This window comes from Panthera uncia, chromosome E1 (genome assembly GCF_023721935.1).
Source record: "Panthera uncia isolate 11264 chromosome E1, Puncia_PCG_1.0, whole genome shotgun sequence".
NCBI lineage: Eukaryota > Metazoa > Chordata > Mammalia > Carnivora > Felidae > Panthera > Panthera uncia.
Genome location: NC_064814.1, coordinates 11,305,387 through 11,325,914, shown reverse-complemented (window position 1 = coordinate 11,325,914; position 20,528 = coordinate 11,305,387). Strand labels below are relative to the sequence as shown.

The following is a 20,528-nucleotide window of genomic DNA, read 5'->3' as shown; positions in this document are numbered from 1 at the left end:
TGTCTGGGTGCTTCTAAAGCTTCTGGTCCTTGGGGAGCTAGAGCAGGGGTCTCCCCCACCCTCCCTGTTTCACCTCATCAGGCCCGAAGGAGCCCTCCTGCACCCAGACTCTCTCCAAGTCCCTCTTGAAAAGTTTCTGCCACATCTTCCCTTCTACCCTCTGGCTTCATAAAGAGGGAAAACCCGTGCAAGGGACCCCGGGGGTGGGGACAGGACTTAGAAAGCTTTTTGGGGGGGCTGTCTTTTCCCCACATCTGCTGCTCCCCTTTCCGAAACTTCCTCTCTAGTGTATGAGTGAGACAAGGACGTCAGTGGTGTGTGGATGGAGGGGAAGAGGCATTTACTCTATTAAATAAAATCAGTTCTAAATGTCCATCATGTAGCGTTTCTTAAGAAATTATTGCCTGCTGGGGCGCCTGGGTGGCTCAGTCGGTAGGCGTCCAACTCTTGATTTCGGCTCAGGTCATGATCTCATCGTTCGTGAGTTTGAGCCCCCGCATCAGGCTCTGTGCTGGCAGTGTGGAGCCTGCTTCAGATTCTCTCTCTCCCTCTGTGCCTCCCCAGCTTGTCCTCTCTCTCTCTCTCTCTCTCTCTCTCAAAATAAATAAACTTAAAAAAAAATTATTGCCTATTAATGCGTAACATGAAACAAGTTACACGTAAATGCATCCTTGTAAAAATTAGAACAGCAGATGGGGCGCCTGGGTGGCTCAGTCGGTTGGGCGTCCGACTTCAACTCAGGTCATGACCTCACACCTTATGGGTTCGAGCCCTGCGTCGGGTTCTGTGCTGACAGCTCAGAGCCTGGAGCCTGCTTCGGATTCTGTGTCTCCTTCTCTGACCCTCCCCCGCTCGTGTTCTGTCTCTCAAAAATAAATAAACATTAAAAATTAAAAAAAAATTACAACAGCAGAGATAAGTATGGGTTGCCTTCACTCAGCTTCTCTCCAAGGAAATCCTTGTCTTCGGTCTGGAGCACGTCCTCCCGCACCTGTGTGCTTACATGTGTATTCATATGCATACGGAGAAATAGCCATCTTTTTTTAAAATGTTTATTTATTTTTGAGAGAGAGAGTGACAGAGCATGAGCGGGGGAGGGACAGAGAGGGAGACACAGAATCGGAAGCAGGCTCCAGGCTCTGAGCTCTCAGCACAGAGCCCGACGCGGCGCTCGAACCCCAAACCGTGAGATCATGACCTGAGCCGAAGTCAGACGCTTAACTGACTGAACCACCCAGATGCCCCCCGAGGTCCACTACTTGCCTGTAGGACCTTGGTCAAGTTTTTAACCTCTTTGAGCCTCAGCTGATCCTCAGGCCGGATCAGCTTTTCTTGTGACATATGGATTGTTAATTCATAGGTGTCACCTGAGAAAAGATTCCATGGTCCAGTATATTTGGTAAATTCTGGTTGGACAAAATTAAATAATAATACTTATAATACATAATAAAATATATCATTATAAGTATCATTATATAATCATATCAATATATTGTTACAAGTAAATGATAATTAATAACACATACACTATTTATTATATAACGATTGTTGATTATTGTGATATTACTATTTCATAATTAAATTATATAATAACTTTTTTTGAGTGCTTACTATTTGTCAGACACCCTTACAAGGACCATCTCATTTAACCCTGAAAACAACCCCATAAAGGAGGTTACTATTATTATCTGTATTTTACAAATGACGGACTAAGGTCATCAGAGCCTTTGGTACCACGCGTTGTCACTCTCTAAGAGGGAGTGGGGACAAGCAGTATTTCTGATGTTTGTCAGTGGATCCCCTTTTCCCAAAGGGATGTCATGGTGCTGGGGCTTTGTAGACATGAGGTGGGGGAGGTTGGGCAGGATCCGGTCTGGGATTCTTTCATGCTTTAACATTCCCTTCCCACTCCTGACACTGTGTGCCCCTCCCCTGGAGGCGAGGGAACCTTGGCGTGGGGACCAGGGCTTGGGAAGGGAGCTCCTTGGTCAGGTTTTGCCCTCCAGCAGCCAGGGGCCGATCAGAGACTCAGGGCCGTGGGCAGTCCGTTACTGAATGGGAACAGCAGCTTGACCCCTCAGTTACATCTCTGGGGACAGCAGCCCGTACAGGTTGTTAGCTCCTGAGTTCTTAATGTACCAGAGAACTGGTCCAAAGCCACGCAGCTCAGGGTGGAAGGTGTTGGGCACTGTTCTGGCTGGGGAGCAGGGGAAGGGGATTCTTCCTGACCCCCCCCCCCCCTTGCATTTCAGCCTGGGGTTTACTGCCCTTGGGGTTGGTATAGGATTTTGGAAATGGGACCCAAAGGAGTTGTTCTGGAGCTGCGGCTTCGTTGGAAGGGAGAGTGGAGCCCCTGTCCCACCCCAGGGCCCCGGCCGCCGGGCTGAGGGGTGAGAGGCTGGAAGCCAGGCTCTGACACATCCGGCTATGGATCTGCCAAGTCATTGTCCCTCTTGGAGCCTCTGTTTTCTCCTCTGTAAAATGGGCTGGGCTGCTGTGAGGATCCAATCAGACCTGAAAAGATGTAGGCTGTACTCCCCTCAGTCAGTTGTTATGATTATGGCCCTGGGGCTCCCACGGGGCACTCTAAGCTCCTCTGGAGTTTTGGGAGCTCACAACCCCTTAATATTTGGGGGTGGGGGGCTTTGGTCCTCTTCTTTTGTTTCCTAACACAAAGCCCCTTCCCAAAGCCTCCTATCAAGCCAGAAGAACAGAGATTCCAGCTCGGGCTTGGTGTTCCTAGCAACCATCTGGCCCATGAAGAGCAGGCCTCCTTCTCTGGGTCAAATAAAGAGTGACTCACCTCAGCCCAGCCCTGGCGGCTACAACCTTTGTGAAGGCCCTGCCACACCCTGCTTTCATGGCCTGCCTTGGGTCACACCCGTCTTCTTTTCACCTTTAGGCACCCCAGACCCACTTACAGGTCTGATTCACTAGTTTAAACAGCCTCAGGCTGGCCTTCCTGAGTGGCTCAGGGCTCTTGCTGGTGGGTTAGAGGTGTGTGTAGGCGGTTTCCTGTCCCCTGCTCCTGGCTATAAGTCGGTGGCTGGAAGGCAATTTGTTGGGGACTGGTTTCAGAGGCCTTCCTTTAGCCACAGGGGACCCAGGTGATGATATGTAGAAAGGAGGACTGAGATTTCACGGGGGAAACTGAGGCACGTTGATGGGAAGTGACTGGCCCATCTCCCTAACAGCATCTCAGAAGGGCTTAGGGCCTCGGTCCTGTGACTGAGTGACCGCTCTGACCTAAGGAACCATGGAGACATTTCTGAGGAGGGGTGAGGTCCTTGCGGACAGGAACTGGGGTGAGGCGCAGGCAGTGTCTGGCAGGGGGCCCGGCCTTCCCAAGCGATGAAGAATAGGTGGAATTGTTGAGCGGGATGAAGAGGGGTGAAGAGCGGGGCTGGGGGCTGTGTGTGGAGACGAGGGCTCCTTCCCCTATGATCCAAGCTCTTCACTCCGGCCATGAGAACTTCCGGAGAGCCTGGCAGTTCAGCCATTCGTCCATGTCTGAGGCTCCGGGATTCAGCCTGACACCCTCCTTCCAGATGCTCACACGGAGGGAGGGATTCCACCTCGTTTCTGTCTCTGGGTGGCAGGTGCTACATGTCTCATGGGCAAGTTATTTGCTTCCTTCAGGCTCAGATTCCCCATCATGGATTTCAGGAAATCTGTGTTGAATGAATGCATGATTTGCGGGTGGAGGGTGGGGGCTGTCCTGGAGGGGGTGGGTGGTAAGAGGCCCCCAGGGGGTCTGCCCCAGGTGGGGTCAGGCTTGAGCCTGGGGCTCCCAAGAAGCCCCATATCGCCCAGCTGCAGAAGCTTCCCAGCAGCCAGCAGCTGTTCTCAGGAGCCTGCTCTCGGCCCTCCCCATCCCCTCGCACACACCCCGCCCCAGCCCGAGCCCCGGATTTGTATGGCTCCAGCGGGCCGGCAGCTTTGTCTCAGAAGGCCAGCAGCAACAGTCCCCTCCTCTCTGGGAAAGAGAGGGAGTCAGGGTGTGGGTGATCCCCACGGTGCTGTAATTCCAAGTGGGGTGTAGGAATCTCCTGAATGTACTGGAAGGAAGGGTTAACTTAGACCCCCAAGGAAGGGGCTTCAAAACATAATTCCAGAGGGGGCCTCTGAGTGATGGGGGGAGGGGGAGGACTGGGTGTAGGAGTCTACTGTCGGAAGGACTTAATTCCTGGAGGGGCTGTCAAACCTGGGGAAATCTTAATCGGGGAGGCCCAGAATGTGACTGGGAGGGTGTCCTTGTGTGTGATGGGGTGAAGAAGGGAAGGAGTGTGACAGGAGGTGCTCCGTCGGGGCTCTGGAGTGGGCAGGGGTGGGGCACTTCGAGGGGGGAGGGTGAGGGTGGGGGTGAACACTGTCTCAGGCCCCTGGGAGGGAAGAGCTGGAGGCAGAGCCGCCAGGAATCGACCAATGGGGAGAGTGCCCGCATTTGCACTCAGGAGCTTGCAAATTCCTCGGGGCTCAGATATCCGCCCTGACGCCCTCCCCCCTCCCCCTCTCCCTGCCCCCGCCCGCCCAGGGCATAAAAGGCGCCAGGTGAGGCCCTCGCCACTCCTCCCGCCAAGCGATACACCTCGGGTTACTGAACTATTCCCGCTGCGTCCCCATGGCTTCCTACGCTTACCGCCAGTTGGCCACCACCTCGTCCCTCGGGGGCCCGGGCAGCGGCTCCCTGCGCTTCGCGGCGGGAAATGTCTTCCGCGCGCCCAGCATCCATGGGGGTTCGGGCGGCCGCGGCGTGTCCGTGTCCTCCGCCCGCTTCGTGTCCTCGTCCTCCGGGGGCTACGGCAGCAGCTTTGCGGGCGGCCTGGCCGGGTCCGACGGCCTCTTCTCCGGCAACGAGAAGCTCACCATGCAGAACCTTAACGACCGGCTGGCCTCCTACCTGGACAAGGTGCGCGCCCTGGAGGAGGCCAACGGCGACCTGGAGCAGAAGATCCGCGACTGGTACCAGAAGCAGGGGCCCGGGCCCTCCCGAGACTACAGCCACTACTTCAAGACCATCGAGGACCTGCGGGACAAGGTGGGCGGCGGCCCAGCTTCGGGAGGTGCACCTGTCGCGCAGACCCAGCCCCGCGGGCCGGGCGAGGCCCGAGGCGGGCACGGCGGGCACCGGAGCCACCACCCGACAGGGCAGGGCGGTAGCGAGCCCGTTAGGACGTGGGAGGGCCTCAGGGTGGGGCAGAGAGCTGGGGGCAGGTGAGCGGGGGCAGGACAGTGGGACAGGAAGTGGAGGCTGGGGCTGAGGGAAGGGGGTGGGGTGTGCAGCGGCAGCGGGGGCGGGGCTGGAGGGTGGGGAGGTCTGGGAAAGGGGGTGCGAAGGAGTAGGAGGAGGTGGGACAAGGCTGTGGGCTGTCCGGAGGTCTGGGCCAGAGGCCGCAGTCACAGACAAGAGTTTGGCCTGGGAGGGACCCATCCGCTGCTGCCCCCGGCGTGGGCCCCTCTGCATTGCATTCCTCTGGTGGGGCAGGTCTGCTTTCCTTCACGCTCCGGCTGGAGCCCCTCCTGCCCCGCCCAAGAGGGCCACCCGGATTTAGGAGGAACTTCTAGGAAGAATGGGAGGGGACAAATGCTGTGGCCTAAAGACCTGGTGAAGGCGGGACACACTCAGAGGCCCCGGGGGTCCTTTTCAGCAATAGTTCTGTGTGGGTGGAGAGTCCTGGGGTTGGGGGGTGCACCACAGGTCTTACAGGGAGCCCCGAGGCCATGCGGAACTGAGACCTCTGCCTTGAAGAAATGTATCAGAAGCCAGTGGGACATTTAATGGTCCCACATGCTGGGTCTCCAAAGCAGGCCCAGCGCCTGCCCTGTGCCCAGCATGGTGCGGGGTGCTAGGGGCATAGAACAGATAGGCCAGACTTCTAGACGAGGGGGGACAGCTAGAGATGTAAACAACAAAGTAGAATACTGCTTGCACACTTTAAAAATTGTAACCTGCCGTAAGAAATACATTTCAGGGTGTACCCCCATGCGTTCTCTCTCTGTGATGCACACACCCAAAATGGAAGCAAAGCTTTCTTGAAACAATTCTTACCCTGCTGTGGTCCATCTCTTCTCATATTTTATATTCTGTTCAGTTTCATTAAAAAACTATGCAAATCACCACTCACTGTACTGGGTGACTAATGAGCCATGACCTGCTCTTTGAAAAACATGAACCCAAGTACCATAATCAATGATGTGAATATGCCCATCACATCAGACGGACCTCAGATGGGGGTCAAGGACTCCTGAAGTTCATTTCCACCTCTGTAAGATAGGCATACCCACTGACCTGGCATGAAAGATGAAGTGCAAAGTGCTTGGCACATAATAGATGCTCAACACACGGGAATTCGCTTTCCTAAAGCAGATTGTGCTTTGCACGGGGGGTTCAGAGAAAGGTAACCCAATACGCCATCTGGTTTGCAGATCATTAGCATCTGCCTCCCGACCATTTAGAGTACAGGTCTCAGATGCTTTCCTCCCAGACTTACCTCTGCCCTCCCACACCTGTCCCCTACCCCCTGGCTCAGCAGTCCCTGACCACGGTTTCTCCTGCTCTAGCTCCTGGGCAGGGACTGACTTCAAGACCTCTCAGAGAGCAGGCCAATGGTCAGCTGAGTCTCTAGGGGGTAGGGGCACACCCATTTGTTTTCCTCTGTCTTCTGGGAAGAAAGTGGGTGGACAGAGCCAATATGCTGAGCTGGTGCCAACCTCCTGCCTCTGTCTTCCAGATTCTCGGTGCCACCATCGAGAACTCCAAGATCGTCCTGCAGATTGACAATGCCCGTCTGGCTGCTGATGACTTCCGAACCAAGTGAGTATGTGTTTGCCCTGGAGGGCTGCAGAGGGGGCAATGCCAGGCCCTTTGGGGGCTCGGGGCAGCAGGGGACTGCTCTCTGTCCTCGCTCACCCCAGCTGGCCTGGAGTAAGCCCCACCACCTCCACGGACTCCTGAACCATGAGGGGAGATGGGAACTCTGCAGGGGTTCGGAGGAAACGCTGGCCTGACTGCACCTATTTCCTCTGAAAGGCTTGAGATGGAGCAAGCCCTGCGCCAGAGCGTGGAGGCCGACATCAACGGCCTGCGCAGGGTGCTGGACGAGCTGACCCTGGCCAGGACCGACCTGGAGATGCAGATCGAAGGGCTGAAGGAGGAGCTGGCCTTCCTGAAGAAGAACCACGAGGAGGTGGGTGTCAGGTTGTGCCTCCTGTCCATCCCACTCCAGCTTTCCAGGGCTGAGGACACTTTTTTGTCCTGTATCCTCTTGACCATGGCCGTACTTGCTATACCCTCGGCATGGCCCCGGGCATGGAGCAGGGCTTCCGGGGGTTCCAGCAGCGGATGGAGGCCACCTCGTCTGTCCTGCGGTGGTGGTTCCTGGTCTGCACCTGAAAATCAAGCCCTTTCTGCCTGGGGGACGGGGGAGTGACTTGGCCCAGGCCCAGCAGGCTCTGGGCTCCGACATGCCCATCTCTGCTGTGTCTTTCCAGGAAGTCAGTGCCCTGAGGGGCCAGGTGGGTGGCCAGGTCAGCGTGGAGGTGGATTCCGCTCCGGGGATCGACCTTGCCAAGATCCTGAGTGACATGAGAGGCCAATATGAGGTCATGGCTGAGAAAAACCGAAAGGATGCTGAAGACTGGTTCACCAGCCGGGTACGGCGAGGGGAGCGGGTGCCCTCTGGGGAGGTGGCAGGGAGAGAGGGCTTTGTGCTTTCAGACAGAGGTCTGCCTCAGTGCTGACTCCTTCTGCCTCCTCTCTTATTGCAGATGGAGGAGCTGAATCAGGAGGTGGCCGGCCACACAGAGCAGCTGCAGATGAGCAAGACGGAGGTCACCGAACTGCGGCGCACCCTCCAGGGTCTGGAGATTGAGCTGCAGTCGCAGCTAAGCATGGTTTGTGCCCCCTGCCCCGTGGGATGCACGCCGGGGCCCTCGCAGCCTTGCGCAGCCCGGGCCGTGGGTGTGCCCATGCCCTCTCTGGGAACCGGTCTCCGCTGAGTCTCTTCCCTCTCCCTGCTCTCAGAAAGCCGCCCTGGAAGGCACGCTGGCGGAAACAGAGGCCCGCTTTGGAGCCCAGCTGGCCCAGATCCAGGCTCTGGTCAGCAGTATGGAAGCCCAGCTGAGCGACGTGCGTGCGGACACTGAGCGGCAGAACCAGGAGTACCAGCAGCTCATGGACATCAAGTCACGGCTGGAGCAGGAGATCGCCACCTACCGCAGCCTGCTGGAGGGCCAGGACGCCCACTACAACAACCTGCCCACCTTTAAGGCTCTCTGAGTCCGGCAGCCTCCTGAGCTTCCTACTGTCCCGCAGAGAGGTTCCCCTGGGGAGGGGCGTGTGGGAAGGGACGGGCCCTACCCCCAGCTCTTTCCCTGACCTGCCAATAAAGCTTTATGACCCAAGGGAGGAAGGATGTTGGGTTTGTTGTTTCAGCCCATAGAGATGGGCCAGGACTTGGTCCTGTTAAGGTTTTATTTGGATCAGAGTGCACCCTGTCCTAAGAGAGGGAAGGGGTGGGGTACACGCTAACTCCTACGGTCATGGTAATTCCTGTTTGTGGAACTTTTCATTTATCAAACCTGTTCCTTGAAACAAGCCTGTGATGGGGGCTCAGTTGGTTGAGCGTCCGACTTCGGCTCCGGTCATGATCTCACGGTTCGTGGGTTCAAGCCCCACATCGGGCTCTGTGCTGACAGCTCAGAGCAGCCTGCTTCAGATTCTGTGTCTCCCTCTCTGCCCCTCCCCTGCTCGTATTCTGTCTCCTTCTCTCAAAAAAAATGTAAAAAGAAACTTGTGAAGCAAGCATTGCTCCCATTTTATAGAGGGATAAACTAAGGATCAGAGAGGTGAAGTGGTTTGTTGTGTGTGTAACTGTTCCAACATGGCAAAGGTGGGATTTGAAACAGTGTTTTGTTTTTTTTTCAAATTTAGTTTTTTTTAATGTTTATTTTTGAGAGACAGAGTACGAGTGGGGGAGGGGTAGAGAGAGAGGGAGACACAGAATCAGAAGCAGACTCCAGGCTCTGAGCCTTCAGCACAGAGCCCGACTCAGGGTTCCAACTTGTGAACCGTGAGATCATGGCCTGAGCCGAAGTCGGACACATAACCTACTGAGCCACCCAGGTGCCCCCAGAGTTAGTTTTCTTTCCACTTTACTCCCTCATGGGTGGGTGTGTGTATTTGTGTGTCAGAAATTAATGTTTATTTGAGCACTTAGTATATGCCATTTAATCAAACAACCCTCAAAGGTAGTTAAGTAGGAGTACGCGTCATATAGAGCAGGAAACGGGGAAGTCAGGTAACTTGTCCAAGGTCACAGAGTGTCTCGGTTTCCTGCTTACTAGCTCGCCGGGCCACCTTGTACCCCAGTCTCCTAGGATTTGACACTCCCTTGTGCTGGGTCCTCAGTACCTTCGGGTCTTGTTCCGTGTGAAGTCCTAGGACCGGGATCCCTTGGGGGCAGCTCCTCTTGATAATATTTCTTCACCAAGCCAGGAACGGGGGCAGGCATCCCACTGAGAAGGCTGAAGAGAGTGTACCTGTTGGTGTGCATCTGTGTGCGTGCGTGCACTAACACATTCATGCATTTCTGGGCAGCCCCACATAAGCCCCCTACGCCCACCAGCTCATACCTGGGCCCAGAGCCTGGAATGGGACCCGGCCGTGACCTGGACCTCCCGCGCAGACCCCCAACCTGGCTTGCCTGAGGCTGGTCCCAGGCCAGCAAAAGAACGTAAGTCCCAGCTTCCTGGTAGAACTCTGCTCTTGTGGGGGTGTGGTCTTGCCCCTGTGGTTTACAGTTCAGCTGCCAATAATTGAGGCCAATTAAAGGTAAATAAGTACTTCCCCTTGGCTGAGAGGTTCAGCCTGAGTGGGTCTGTTAGGTCCCAGGGATCTGCCTGATGGCAGGTCCGCTCTGCGAAGGAGAGGGTCAGGTGAGGAGCACTCTACCCCCTGCCCCCAGAAGGGCTCCTGTAGGGGACTGAACTGGACCCTTGTCTGCTGTGTGTATCCCGCACTGTGCTAAGGAGCCTGGGATCCAGGCATACCCTGTGCTGATGATCCTGAGGTGGTGGTATTTCTAGTTTTCCGTGGGTCTTAGAGGGGTTTGTTAGCTTGCTATAAGTCAGAACTGGGGACCCCAGAGCTCAGATCTGTCTCGGGGTCTGGAGCCCCTCTGCCACCTCCCTAGCTGTTCTGCCCTGGCCTCCAGCATCTATGACCACTCCCCACGCTCCCACCCCCTCCACCTCACTTAACGTTGGAGGCCTGGCCTCACTTGGAGGCTGGGTCTGTCCAGAGATTTCTGTCCCCTGTTCCTGAAAGCCTCTGTTGTCACAGCTGAAACCCTCCCCTATGCCCCAGAGGCCCCTGGAATGTGGTGTGGGGCGGGTCTGGGCTCACACAGGTGGGTCAGGTGACTGGGTTGCAGGTCTGGGTATCGGGAATGAAGCCTTCCTTTGTGTGTGTATGTGTTGGGGGGGGGGGGCAGGGGCACTTTTCTGCCTCGGTCTGGGAGCTGAAACTAGGGGTACTGTGTTGACAGAGAGTCTGGACTAGGGGAGAGGGAGGGGGAGGGAGAGAGAAGGGGAGAGGATTTAGAGGGTGGGTCTTTCCACCCCCGCTGGGCATTGCATTATGACCACTGGGTTTGCAAAGCATTTCCTGTCAGTCATGTGGCTCCATCCCTGTGAGTCAGACTGGGCAGGAGTTATTTCCATTTTCCTGATTGGTAGACTGAGGCTCAGAGAGGAGGCTGGATTACCCAAAGTCCCATACTGAAGTCAGCCACATACCTAATAGAAGAGGAATTATCCAGGCCCCAGGACGTGTGCTCTCTCCGTCCTGACACCTCCCTGGTGGGGGAGAAGGGGGGGGCAGGTGAGGGTGGATTTATGGAGACCACACCCTCACGTGTCATTGAATGTTAACGGTGGCCCTGTAGCAGGACTCCGTGTTCATGGCTCCAATGGCTCCGTGATTTCTTTTTGTTTGTTCTGGTAAAATACACATATAATTTACTCTCTTAACCATTTGAGAGTCTATGGTTCTGTGGCACTGACATTCACACTGTTATGCAACCATCGCTATTGTGTATGCTCCTGTGTCGGTCTTGTAAAACTGAAACCCTAAGTCTGTTAAATAGTAACCCCTTGTGTGACTCTGACTATTCTAAGTACCTCATATAAGTGGAAAAATGGCCCAATTTTAAGTCGGGAACCTGGCTCAGTGAGGTTGAGTCACACCCAGAGGTGGAGTCCAGCCCAAGGCTTTTTCCACTGGGCTGCTTGTCCAGGAGAGAAGGCCCCGAGACAGCCTGTTTGCAGTGGGCAAAGGACAGAAACTAGCACAGCATGGGTGGGCTGCCTGGGGCAGGGCCCCAGGCTGCAGCCTGGGCCGGAACCAGGTAGAGCTGGGTCCCCACCCTTGCCTGGCCTGTCTACCCGCTGCTAATGAGCAGGAAGCAAGGGGCCTCAACCTTGAGCTTGCAGGAGCTGTCTGCACTGAAACCAGGGATTCGTGACTGGGATAGCTCCTGCCCCCGGAGAGGCCTGATGGTGTGTAAAAGCCCCCTTTTGAGGGGTGCTGGAGAGGAGTCAGGGTGCGGATGAGGGGCTGGCCAGGTGCCCATCCCTCCCTCAGCCTGGAGTGATGGCGTGTAATTGTTCCCGTGTTAATTGCTGGGGCCGTGATGTCTGCAGAGGCTTTAATGAGCTGTGGCTGATCTGACTTTGATTATTTTTCTTTCGGAGGGAAAGACAATGTCCTCCCGCCCAGGAGACAATACTGCACTGTGTGGGCCCAGTGCTCAGAGGCCCAGCTCAATCACCCCCTCCCACCCAGGCCTGTCTCTCTTACCACCCGAGCTCAGATGGCAATCCCGGGTACTGACCCACACTATCTGCTTCCTTAGAAGATGGGGAGCCAAGAGGAGGCAGGATGGGGGCTCTCAGGTCTCAGGTGGAAGCTGACAGTGCCCCTTGCCACAGGAACCTGTCCAAGGTTTCACAGCAGTAACTGACGGAGCCAGGAATTGAACCCAGGCCTTAGGGACTCTGGAGCTCTATCCACCTCAGTGTGCTTCAACCCTGGAAAAGGTATCGTCCTGACTCTCCAGATCAGCCTTGCTTACCTCCCCAAACCCAAGAGCCCTGGAGCCAGGGCTAGAGGGTCAAGCCATGCCTCCAAATGGCACTACCCACATGTAACAGGTATCCCTGAAAGCCGGCCCCTGGGTTGGTGGCAGAGAAAAGGGATTTCCTGAGTGATTTGCTCCCGCCTCTGGCCTCAGCATCCTGCTCTGTAAAGAGGTGTCTTCCAGTCGGCCTGCCAGGCCTCCCAATCTCCTCCCCCCCAACACTCAGGCACGTAGAACCCTCCGGATCGGTCCCTCCCCGGCCCCACAGCGCTTGACAGGACAAACGGAGTTAATCTGGCTTTGCTATGCAGGGACATGCCTCTCTCTGGAGAAGGCAGGGGCTTCCCGGACAAGGCTCCAGTCTTATCTGCAGAGGTTTGCCCCAACGTGTCCCAGGAGCAAGCAAAGGTTCAGTGACATGTGCAATTGGCAGGTGGCGGGATTATCAATCAGCCCCCTGTCAGCCCTGAGGCTCCTGGTCTTTGGGAGAGTGCCAGGGTGGTGGGGCAAGGGGCTGGTGGGGGCCTGGGGTGGGGAGGAGAGGAGGGGATGGAGGAGGAGAGTCCTGCTGTGTCAGGGAAATGACGGATGTTAGCTTCTCTGATCACCTTAGCTGGAAATGCGCTCATGGCCCCCTCTCTTATCCTCAGCCTGTGCCCATGGCCCCTGCATTCCTGGGTGTGCCTCTGCCCACCCATCCCCAGAGGCCACTGCTATCCCCCCCCCCCCCCCCCCCCCCTGTGGGCTCCCACAGGGGGTCTGGGGGGGGGATAACAGAGCAGCGATAGGGAGGGGGCTCCCAAACTGAGAGCATGGAGCTGGCCGCCTGGGGTGAGGGTCCTGGGCTGGAGGCAGCAGAGAAAACTCCGGGAGGGCAGAGCTGGCCTGGGCTGCTCTACCCGTAGGCGGAGGCCTGGTAGCTGTGGAGTGACAGGAGTTTTCTCCCCAGCAACTCTTCACGTTCTCCTGGGAGTGCAGACATGAACCTGCCTTCGAAGTGTTAAAAGCATGGCCCCGGGGCAAAACACCATTCATTCTGAATCATCTCTTTTGTTGCATTTAAAAAAAAAAAAAAAAAAAAAAAGAAAGGAGAAACTCCACACCAGCCAGGCAGAGGTGTGCAGGCGGCTGTGTTTGAACACAGGAGTTGGCTTCCTTTTGGGGGAGGAGACGAGGTCCCACAACAACTCGGAGGGGTATATAAGGAGCCACGGGCTGGGGGGAGACATTCCTGGGGCCCTGCTTCCAGCCCAAGCCTGCGGCTCCACCAGCACTTCTCCAGCCTGCTGAGGACTCACCCGCTGCCCGGCCATGAGCACCACATTTCTGCAGACTTCTTCCTCCACCTTTGGGGGTGCCTCTACCAGAGGGGGTTCCCTCTGGGCTGGGGGAGGCGGCTTTGGTGGGGGGAGTCTCTACGGGGGCGGTGGAGGCCGCAGTATCTCGGCTTCTTCTGCTAGGTTTGTCTCCTCGGGGTCCGGAGGGGGCTACGGCGGCGGCATGAGCTGCGGCTTCGGTGCAGGGGCTGGTAGTGGTCTGGGCGGAGGCTTAGGAGGTGGCTTTGGTGGGGGTTTTGGCGCTGGCTTTGGTGACTTTGGTGGCGGCGATGGCGGCCTCCTCTCCGGCAACGAGAAGCTCACCATGCAGAACCTCAACGACCGGCTGGCCTCCTACCTGGACAAGGTGCGCGCCCTGGAGGAGGCCAACGCCGACCTGGAGGTGAAGATCCGGGACTGGTACCAGAAGCAGAGCCCCAGCAGCCCGGAGCGGGACTACAGCCACTTCTACAAGATCATCGAGGACCTGCGGGACAAGGTGAGTCCTCCAGCATCAGAGAGAGGGGAGCAGGTGGCTGGCGCCCTGCATACATCTCCATCATCTTTCTTGCTGCCTCAAGGAAATCCTTTTCCTGCCCAGGCAACGACTGTCGGTGTATAACTTGGAGAGCAGGGAATGCTTTCCAGGTGCGGAGGCCAGCGTACATCCGCTCAACTTGGCAGTGAGAATCTGCTCAGGAACACTGGTCGGGGGAGGGTCCGAGGTGGGAGCAGTTACACACACCAAGCAGGGGTCTGCATAAAGCTCCCTTTTGCTTCTTTTGCAGGAACAGTTGAGGGTAGCTTCAGGGGCCTTGAATGCCAGGACCACCTCCCTCACCCTTTGAGGAGGTCTTTGGTGCGAAAAAGCTCTATTGGGACTTAGGAGACCTGGAACTCATTATGTGCTCTGCCAGTTACTTACTCACCCTCTCTACTTACCTGGACTGGTTTCCTCAGCTGTAGCGTGCCTTCCTGCCCTGCTCTCCAGGGTCCTACTGGCTGTGGAATGTTCTGTGGGTCCATGGCTGTGTCAAGTGTGCAGGAGGCCAGTGACCAGGGGAGGCTGGCAGAATATTCCCGAGAAGGCTGCTGAACCCCACCGCACCCAACTCCTGGCCAGGCACTTCCCACAGGGGAGTCCAGGCACTCCTGGCTCCTTGGTTTTTCATGCCCTGGAGGCAGGAAGGGTGGTGTGGGCTCACACCAAGTATGGGCACTTGAGGTGAAGCTGAACTCTGCCCCGGGGAGCCTACAGGCCTCTGTTACTCGTGTCAGAGGGGAGACTGTCAGTAAGGCGTCTGACCTGGGGTGCAGGGTGGGGAGAGCAGTAGGGAAGAGAAAACAGTGCTCCAGATACCAACACCCTGCCTCCTGCAGATCCTGGGGGCCAAGATCGACAACTCCCGGGTCATCCTGGAGATCGACAATGCCAGGCTGGCGGCAGATGACTTTAGACTCAAGTACGCTCCTGCTTCTCTCTCCCCTCCAGATTCACCCCCTTTCTTGGCCTTCTCTCCCTCTTCCAGCTCCAACAGCCCACAACCCTACTCCAACAGCCCACAGCCCACTTCCTTACTCTGGGCTCCCTCTGTCTTCCCAGGTATGAGAACGAGCTGGCCCTGCGCCAGAGCGTGGAGGCCGACACCAACGGCCTGCGCAGGGTGCTGGATGAGCTGACCCTGACCAAGACCGACCTGGAGATGCAGATCGAGAGCCTGAACGAGGAGCTGGCCTTCCTGAAGAAGAACCACGAGGAGGTGGGGGCCGGCAGGGGCTGCTGGTGGCGGGGGGCAGAGTGGGGCCATGGGCACCTCCTCATCGTTGACCGAAGGGCTTGGTGGTTCAGATATGCTCCCCTCTACCAAAAACAGTGTGTGTCACCATGGAGAGCAAGGGGTACTGTCCTTTGGGAACCCAGATCCCTTTCCTTCTTGGATCCATAGCCAGGCCAGGTGGTCAGTGGGACCCGCTGTCCTGATTTGTTTCGTGAGCTCAGACAAGGGCCCAGCTGTCTTGAGTCCTCCCGTAGGACCTAGCAAGGAAGAGAGACCCTCAGAGCCAAGAGGCCCATGTGCTCAAACCTCTTCACGCTCACTGGGAAACAGAGGCTGGGGGGTGGGTATGCAGGAGGGCGAAGGGCATGTCGTGAGTCAGGCACGAAGCCGGGATTGGCATGTGGGAGCCCGCTCTGCCCCCTCTTCTGCCCTCCGTCCCTAAGCGGGCCCCACCCACTCTGCAGGAGATGAAGGAGTTCAGCAGCCAGCTGGCCGGCCAGGTCAACGTGGAGATGGACGCGGCCCCGGGCGTGGACCTGACCCGCGTGCTGGCCGAGATGAGGGAACAGTACGAGGCCATGGCCGAGAAGAACCGCCGGGACGCCGAGGCCTGGTTCTTCAGCAAGGTGGGCCTGAGCTCACGGCCCCGCCTCAGCTCCCCACGTCTCCCAGGGCGCCTGTGGGCCTCACTGGTCTTGTGCGTGGCCTACAGACGGAGGAGCTGAACAAAGAGGTGGCCTCCAACACAGAGATGATCCAGACCAGCAAGACAGAGATCACGGACCTGAGACGCACTTTGCAGGGCCTGGAGATCGAGCTGCAGTCCCAGCTCAGCATGGTAGGGCCTCTGATCCCCCCACCCGGCCACAGCCCAGCGCAGCTGGGCCTTTGCCACCGTCCGTGGCTCATTAAGTCTCGGGGTTCCCAAGCCTCCTCCCAGGGGGTTCTCTGCACTCCGTTCAACACCCGTCTGCATGCCCGCGGCATCTTCCTACCGGGCCTGATGTGGGGTCTGTTGACCACCCCCCCTCCAGAAAGCCGGGCTGGAGAGCTCGCTGGCGGAGACGGAGTGCCGCTATGCCACGCAGCTGCAGCAGATCCAGGGGCTCATCGGTGGCCTGGAGGCCCAGCTGAGTGAGCTCCGCAGCGAGATGGAGTGCCAGGACCAGGAGTACAGGACGCTGCTGGACATCAAGACGCGGCTGGAGCAGGAGATCGCCACCTACCGCAGCCTGCTGGAAGGCCAGGACACCAGGCAGGGGCCAGGGTGCAGGGGGAAGCCTGAGGGAGGGGCCGGTTGGGGTTGGGGTGGAGAGTCTTCGGGGGACAGCAGTGGGACAGGGAAAAGGAAATGGAGGGGGTGTTAGTGTAGATCAGAATCTGTCTGCTTGGGGTGGCAGGTCTGAACAGGTTCTCAGGACGTGCCAGCCTCTAGAGAAGTCAGATGTGCAGGTGGTGGGGGTGGGGGCCGCTGGAGAGGATTGCTTAGCCAGACACCGGGGCTCCCTTAGGGAGACCTGGGCTCATGCCCTCCCCTTACATCTGCTTCCCCTCTCTTTCAGGATGGCTGGATTTGGCACCAGAGAAGGTAAGAAGGCTTAACTCTTCCTGCATGGGGCGGGGGGGGGGGGGGGGGGGCAAGGCGGCTGTTGAAGCCACCGTTCCCCTTGGCATGGGGTGGAAGCAGGAGGAAGCCAAACATGCCAGTGGGGCAGGAACACATCCATTTCAGGTGATACCTCTTCCCCGGGGGACCCTCCATCAGCCCCAGTAGAGTCAGGGCTGAAGATTTATTGAGAACCTTCTGGGTTGAGCAGGCTTTGTCCAGGGCATAGCTTCCTCCAGGCCCCACCTTCCTGCACTTATGGGAAGAAGCCCCCAGTTACTACCTGTTCACCCTGACTTTCTTGCTCACTGTGGGGCATGAACTGCCGCTGCCTGCCTCCACGATGAGTGGTTCACCGCCAGACCTCCTGGCCACTCTCGAGGGATTGGCCAGCGGCCATTCTCAGGGGTGCTGTCTGGTTCTCCCCGAGCTCAGCCAAGGTCCTGGCTGCCTTGGGAGAGCGAACAGCGAGGGTCCCCCCCCTCCCCCCCAACTCTCAAGCTTGCTCCTTCTTTCTACAGCCTCCCTGGGAGGTGGTGGTGGCAAAGTTCGCATCAACGTCGAGGAGACAGTGGACGGGAAGGTGGTTTCTTCTCACAAGAGAGAGGTCTGAGTGCCTGGCGCGGGAGAGACCTCCCTGGCCACCCCTACCTTCCCCAGGCTGGATGGAGGACCGGCCAGAGGGGCCAGAAGAGCAAACCCCAGTCCCTGCTTTCAGAGGGTCCGGCTCTCCCTGTTGGGTGCTCAGCATCCTCCCCCTCCCTCTCCCCACCTGCTCTAGAACAGGGACAGGCAAGAAGTAGCTGTATTGTGTAACGAGCTGGATCGTACCACGTCTGCCCATGCAATAAAGAATTGCTTTTCCTTTTGCAAATATCTCTTGGTAGTATGTCTAGTTTTTCTTGTTGGGGGCCTCTGTGGGCCTAGGACCCACATGATGACATCTCCTACTTTGGCCTCTTCCCTGCACCCAGGACCAATTCAGACTGTTCCGGTGACTTGATGTTCTGGCTCATTCCATCTAGTGATCATGGAAGCAGGAGACGGGGGTTGCCCTCAGAGCAGTTGGGTGCACCCGGCAGAGGACTTGTCACATCGAACAATTATTTAGCGAGCAACTGACTGTATAGGTCGTACTGGTTACCACCGTGTGGTTGGCACTGTGCTACGTGACCCCACCCACGCGTCCTGTTTAAGGCAATTGTGGGCCATCAGGATTTACGATTCCCACCTTAGAGATGAGGAAGCCAGGGAGGTGAGTGACTCTCTCAGGGGCCTCATGGATGGATGGTGAGCAACAGGGCTGGGACTGGACCCTACATCTGTATGACTTTTAAGTTCAGCGCTTGTTCTGGGATGCCAGGCCCTGGCCCTGCACGGCTCACTGCCAGGACCTTCCTCCTTATTTCTGGTCCTCCTACATGTGTCCCTAGCACCTCCCCTCTTTTCCAGTCAGGCACACCTGACCTCCAGAGTGGCTGAGCCAGGTACCATCGCTGCCTCTTGCAAAGAGGGACCTTATCTACCCCCTTACCCCTGAAGCTGCCATCTCCTTCCCATAAGGCAATTACAGTGCTCAGAGGGAAAGACACCAACTCCGGGAAGCCCTCTCTGATTTCTCTAAGCTTAAATCCAAAGCAACATCAACCCCTATTGCCCTCCTCAGTCCAAACCTCACCCCTGCTCCCCCGACCCCAGCATCTCTGCCTTTGGGCTCATTAGAGCAGCAGTGACATCCACACACACCGAATTTGTTGCCTCTGGTCTGAGGCTGGTTCCTCTGGGAGTCATAGCCCCAGACAGAGGGCAAGGAATGAGGAAGCAGAGTGTTCTGGGTGCTGTGGCTGGGCTGGGCTCTGGTGAGGACTATGGGGAGAGGGAGAGCCTGTTTCTTAGTCCTGCTGGGAACAGAATGTTGGAGGTGCCTCTGTTCTGAGAATCAGATCATCATTAAGCCCTCTGAGTGGGCCGCCCTGAGTCTTGCTGGGTGAAACTCTGCCCAGCAACCCTGGTTGGAGAGAGGGTGGCGTCTGTTTCTTCGGGAGGAGATTTAATCTAGAACGTGTCTCCTGTGTACACACTTGGAGGCCAGACTTCTCTGGGGCTGGAGGAAGGAAACAGAATTTACGAAGCCTCTATTCTGCAGGGCTCTGGGCGGGGCATTCAGAGGATGGCATCTCAATGACTCTCCTGGAGGCTTCGTGAAGGTGGGGTGGGCCCTACACCCTCAGTTTTCAGAGGAGGAAACAGGCTCAGGGAAGTTAAGTAGCTTGAATTAAGTCACAAGCTGGGAAATGGGAGGCTGAGCCTGGGAATGAGCCCTCCGATTTCAGACCCTTGCTCTTCTCTGGACGTCATGAGGGTGATGGAAACTGGCAACACCTTTCTTAAGAGAAGCCCTCTCTTTTTTTTTTTTTTTGTTTTCTGTTTTTGTTTTTTCCGACAGTTTTTAGACCTAACATTTGATTTAATTAACTAATTATTTATTTTTTCTTTTCAAATTTTTATTTAACTTTTAGTTAGTTAACACAGTGCAACACTGCTTTCAGGAGCAGAATTCAGTGATGCATCACCTAGGTACAACACCCAGTGCCCATCACAAGGACCCTTTAATACCCATCCCCCATCCAGCCCATCGCCGCCCACCTCCCTCCATCAACCCGCTGTTTGTTCTCTATCTTTTTTTTTTTTTTTAACGTTTTATTTTATTTTTGAGACAGAGAGAGACAGAGCATGAACAGAGGGTCAGAGGGGAGGGTCAGAGAGAGAGGGAGACACAGAATCTGAAACGGGCTCCGGGCTCCGAGCTGTCAGCACAGAGCCCGATGCGGGGCTCGAACTCACAGACCGTGAGATCATGACCTGAGCCGAAGTCGGCCGCTTAACCGACTGAGCCACCCAGGTGCCCCTGTTCTCTATCTTTAAGAGTCTCCTGTGGTTTGTTTCCCTGTCTCTTCCTTCTTTTTCTTTTATGAAACCCCTTTCTTAACGTCTGTGGGAAGCCAGTTCAACTGTCATACAGCCGTTACCGTCAGAAAGATTACTCTCACATCTAGCTTTGGTCTCCTGTGCTGTGGCTTAAGTTCACACCGAAGCCCAAAACGTCAGGTGTCATGTTCCCTGACATCCTGACAACAACCAGGCCCCTTGCTGAATCCAGGCCCCTGCTCCTGCTTCACCAGCCTCCGGGCCTCTGTCAAGAAGTCTCAGGCCTTCAGAGCAACCCACAAGGGTTTTCTCAGCCCACAGTTTGCCAAAATAACAACCCCCTGCAAAGGTGCAGGGAGGCAAAAGGTGGGTCTCCACCCTTATCCAGCAGGCCTTCTCTTGGGGCCAGACCCTGGGCTGGTGGGGAGAGAAGGCTGGTTCCGTTTCCTTGGAGGGCCCCTTCCCCTCTCCTGGGATCCTGGGGTTGGAAGGAGCTGACAGAGAGGGCCTTGGATCTGCCAAGTCCTGTTTCCTGCCTGACCCTGGAGTGAGATGCCCACACCCAAGGAAAACTGGTGCCCTGCCGAGCCCTTTAAGTAGTCTCTGGGCAGAGATGGCCCGCCTTCTGGCTGCCCCTGGGCTGAGGTCGGGCTTGGTTTCCAGCTAGTGTGGGAGGCAGACAGCAGGCCTCCCTTCTACCTTAGGGAGAGGGTAGCTATGGGACGAGGGATTAGGGCCTTGGGTGTGTCCTCTGCACAGG

General features: G+C 56.7%; 2 protein-coding genes across 2 annotated transcripts; both read left to right on the top strand.

Moving 5' to 3' along the window:
• Nucleotides 1-4,560: 4,560 nt before the first annotated feature.
• Nucleotides 4,561-8,414, top strand: LOC125926555 (keratin, type I cytoskeletal 19). The gene is made up of 6 exons (XM_049636086.1): nt 4,561-5,038; nt 6,732-6,814; nt 7,031-7,187; nt 7,492-7,653; nt 7,768-7,893; nt 8,024-8,414. Exons 1-6 carry the CDS (start codon nt 4,622-4,624, stop codon nt 8,276-8,278), a joined length of 1,200 nt encoding a protein of 399 aa, XP_049492043.1. The 5' UTR covers nt 4,561-4,621; the 3' UTR covers nt 8,279-8,414.
• Nucleotides 8,415-13,255: 4,841 nt separating this feature from the next.
• On the top strand, nt 13,256-17,708 carry KRT15 (keratin 15). Its single transcript, XM_049636045.1, has 8 exons — nt 13,256-13,955; nt 14,837-14,919; nt 15,060-15,216; nt 15,699-15,860; nt 15,947-16,072; nt 16,269-16,489; nt 16,797-16,822; nt 17,362-17,708. Exons 1-8 carry the CDS (start codon nt 13,452-13,454, stop codon nt 17,451-17,453), a joined length of 1,371 nt encoding a protein of 456 aa, XP_049492002.1. The 5' UTR covers nt 13,256-13,451; the 3' UTR covers nt 17,454-17,708.
• Nucleotides 17,709-20,528: the final 2,820 nt, after the last annotated feature.

Coding starts and splice junctions, on each gene's coding strand:
- KRT15 (XM_049636045.1), top strand. CDS start 13,452: ATGAGCACCACATTTCTGCAGACTTCTTCCTCCACCTTTGGGGGTGCC. Junction 15,861..15,946: donor AGGCCTGGTTCTTCAGCAAG/GTGGGCCTGAGC, acceptor CGTGGCCTACAG/ACGGAGGAGCTGAACAAAGA. Junction 16,823..17,361: donor TGGATTTGGCACCAGAGAAG/GTAAGAAGGCTT, acceptor TTCTTTCTACAG/CCTCCCTGGGAGGTGGTGGT.
- LOC125926555 (XM_049636086.1), top strand. CDS start 4,622: ATGGCTTCCTACGCTTACCGCCAGTTGGCCACCACCTCGTCCCTCGGG. Junction 7,188..7,491: donor TGAAGAAGAACCACGAGGAG/GTGGGTGTCAGG, acceptor GTGTCTTTCCAG/GAAGTCAGTGCCCTGAGGGG. Junction 7,894..8,023: donor TGCAGTCGCAGCTAAGCATG/GTTTGTGCCCCC, acceptor CCCTGCTCTCAG/AAAGCCGCCCTGGAAGGCAC.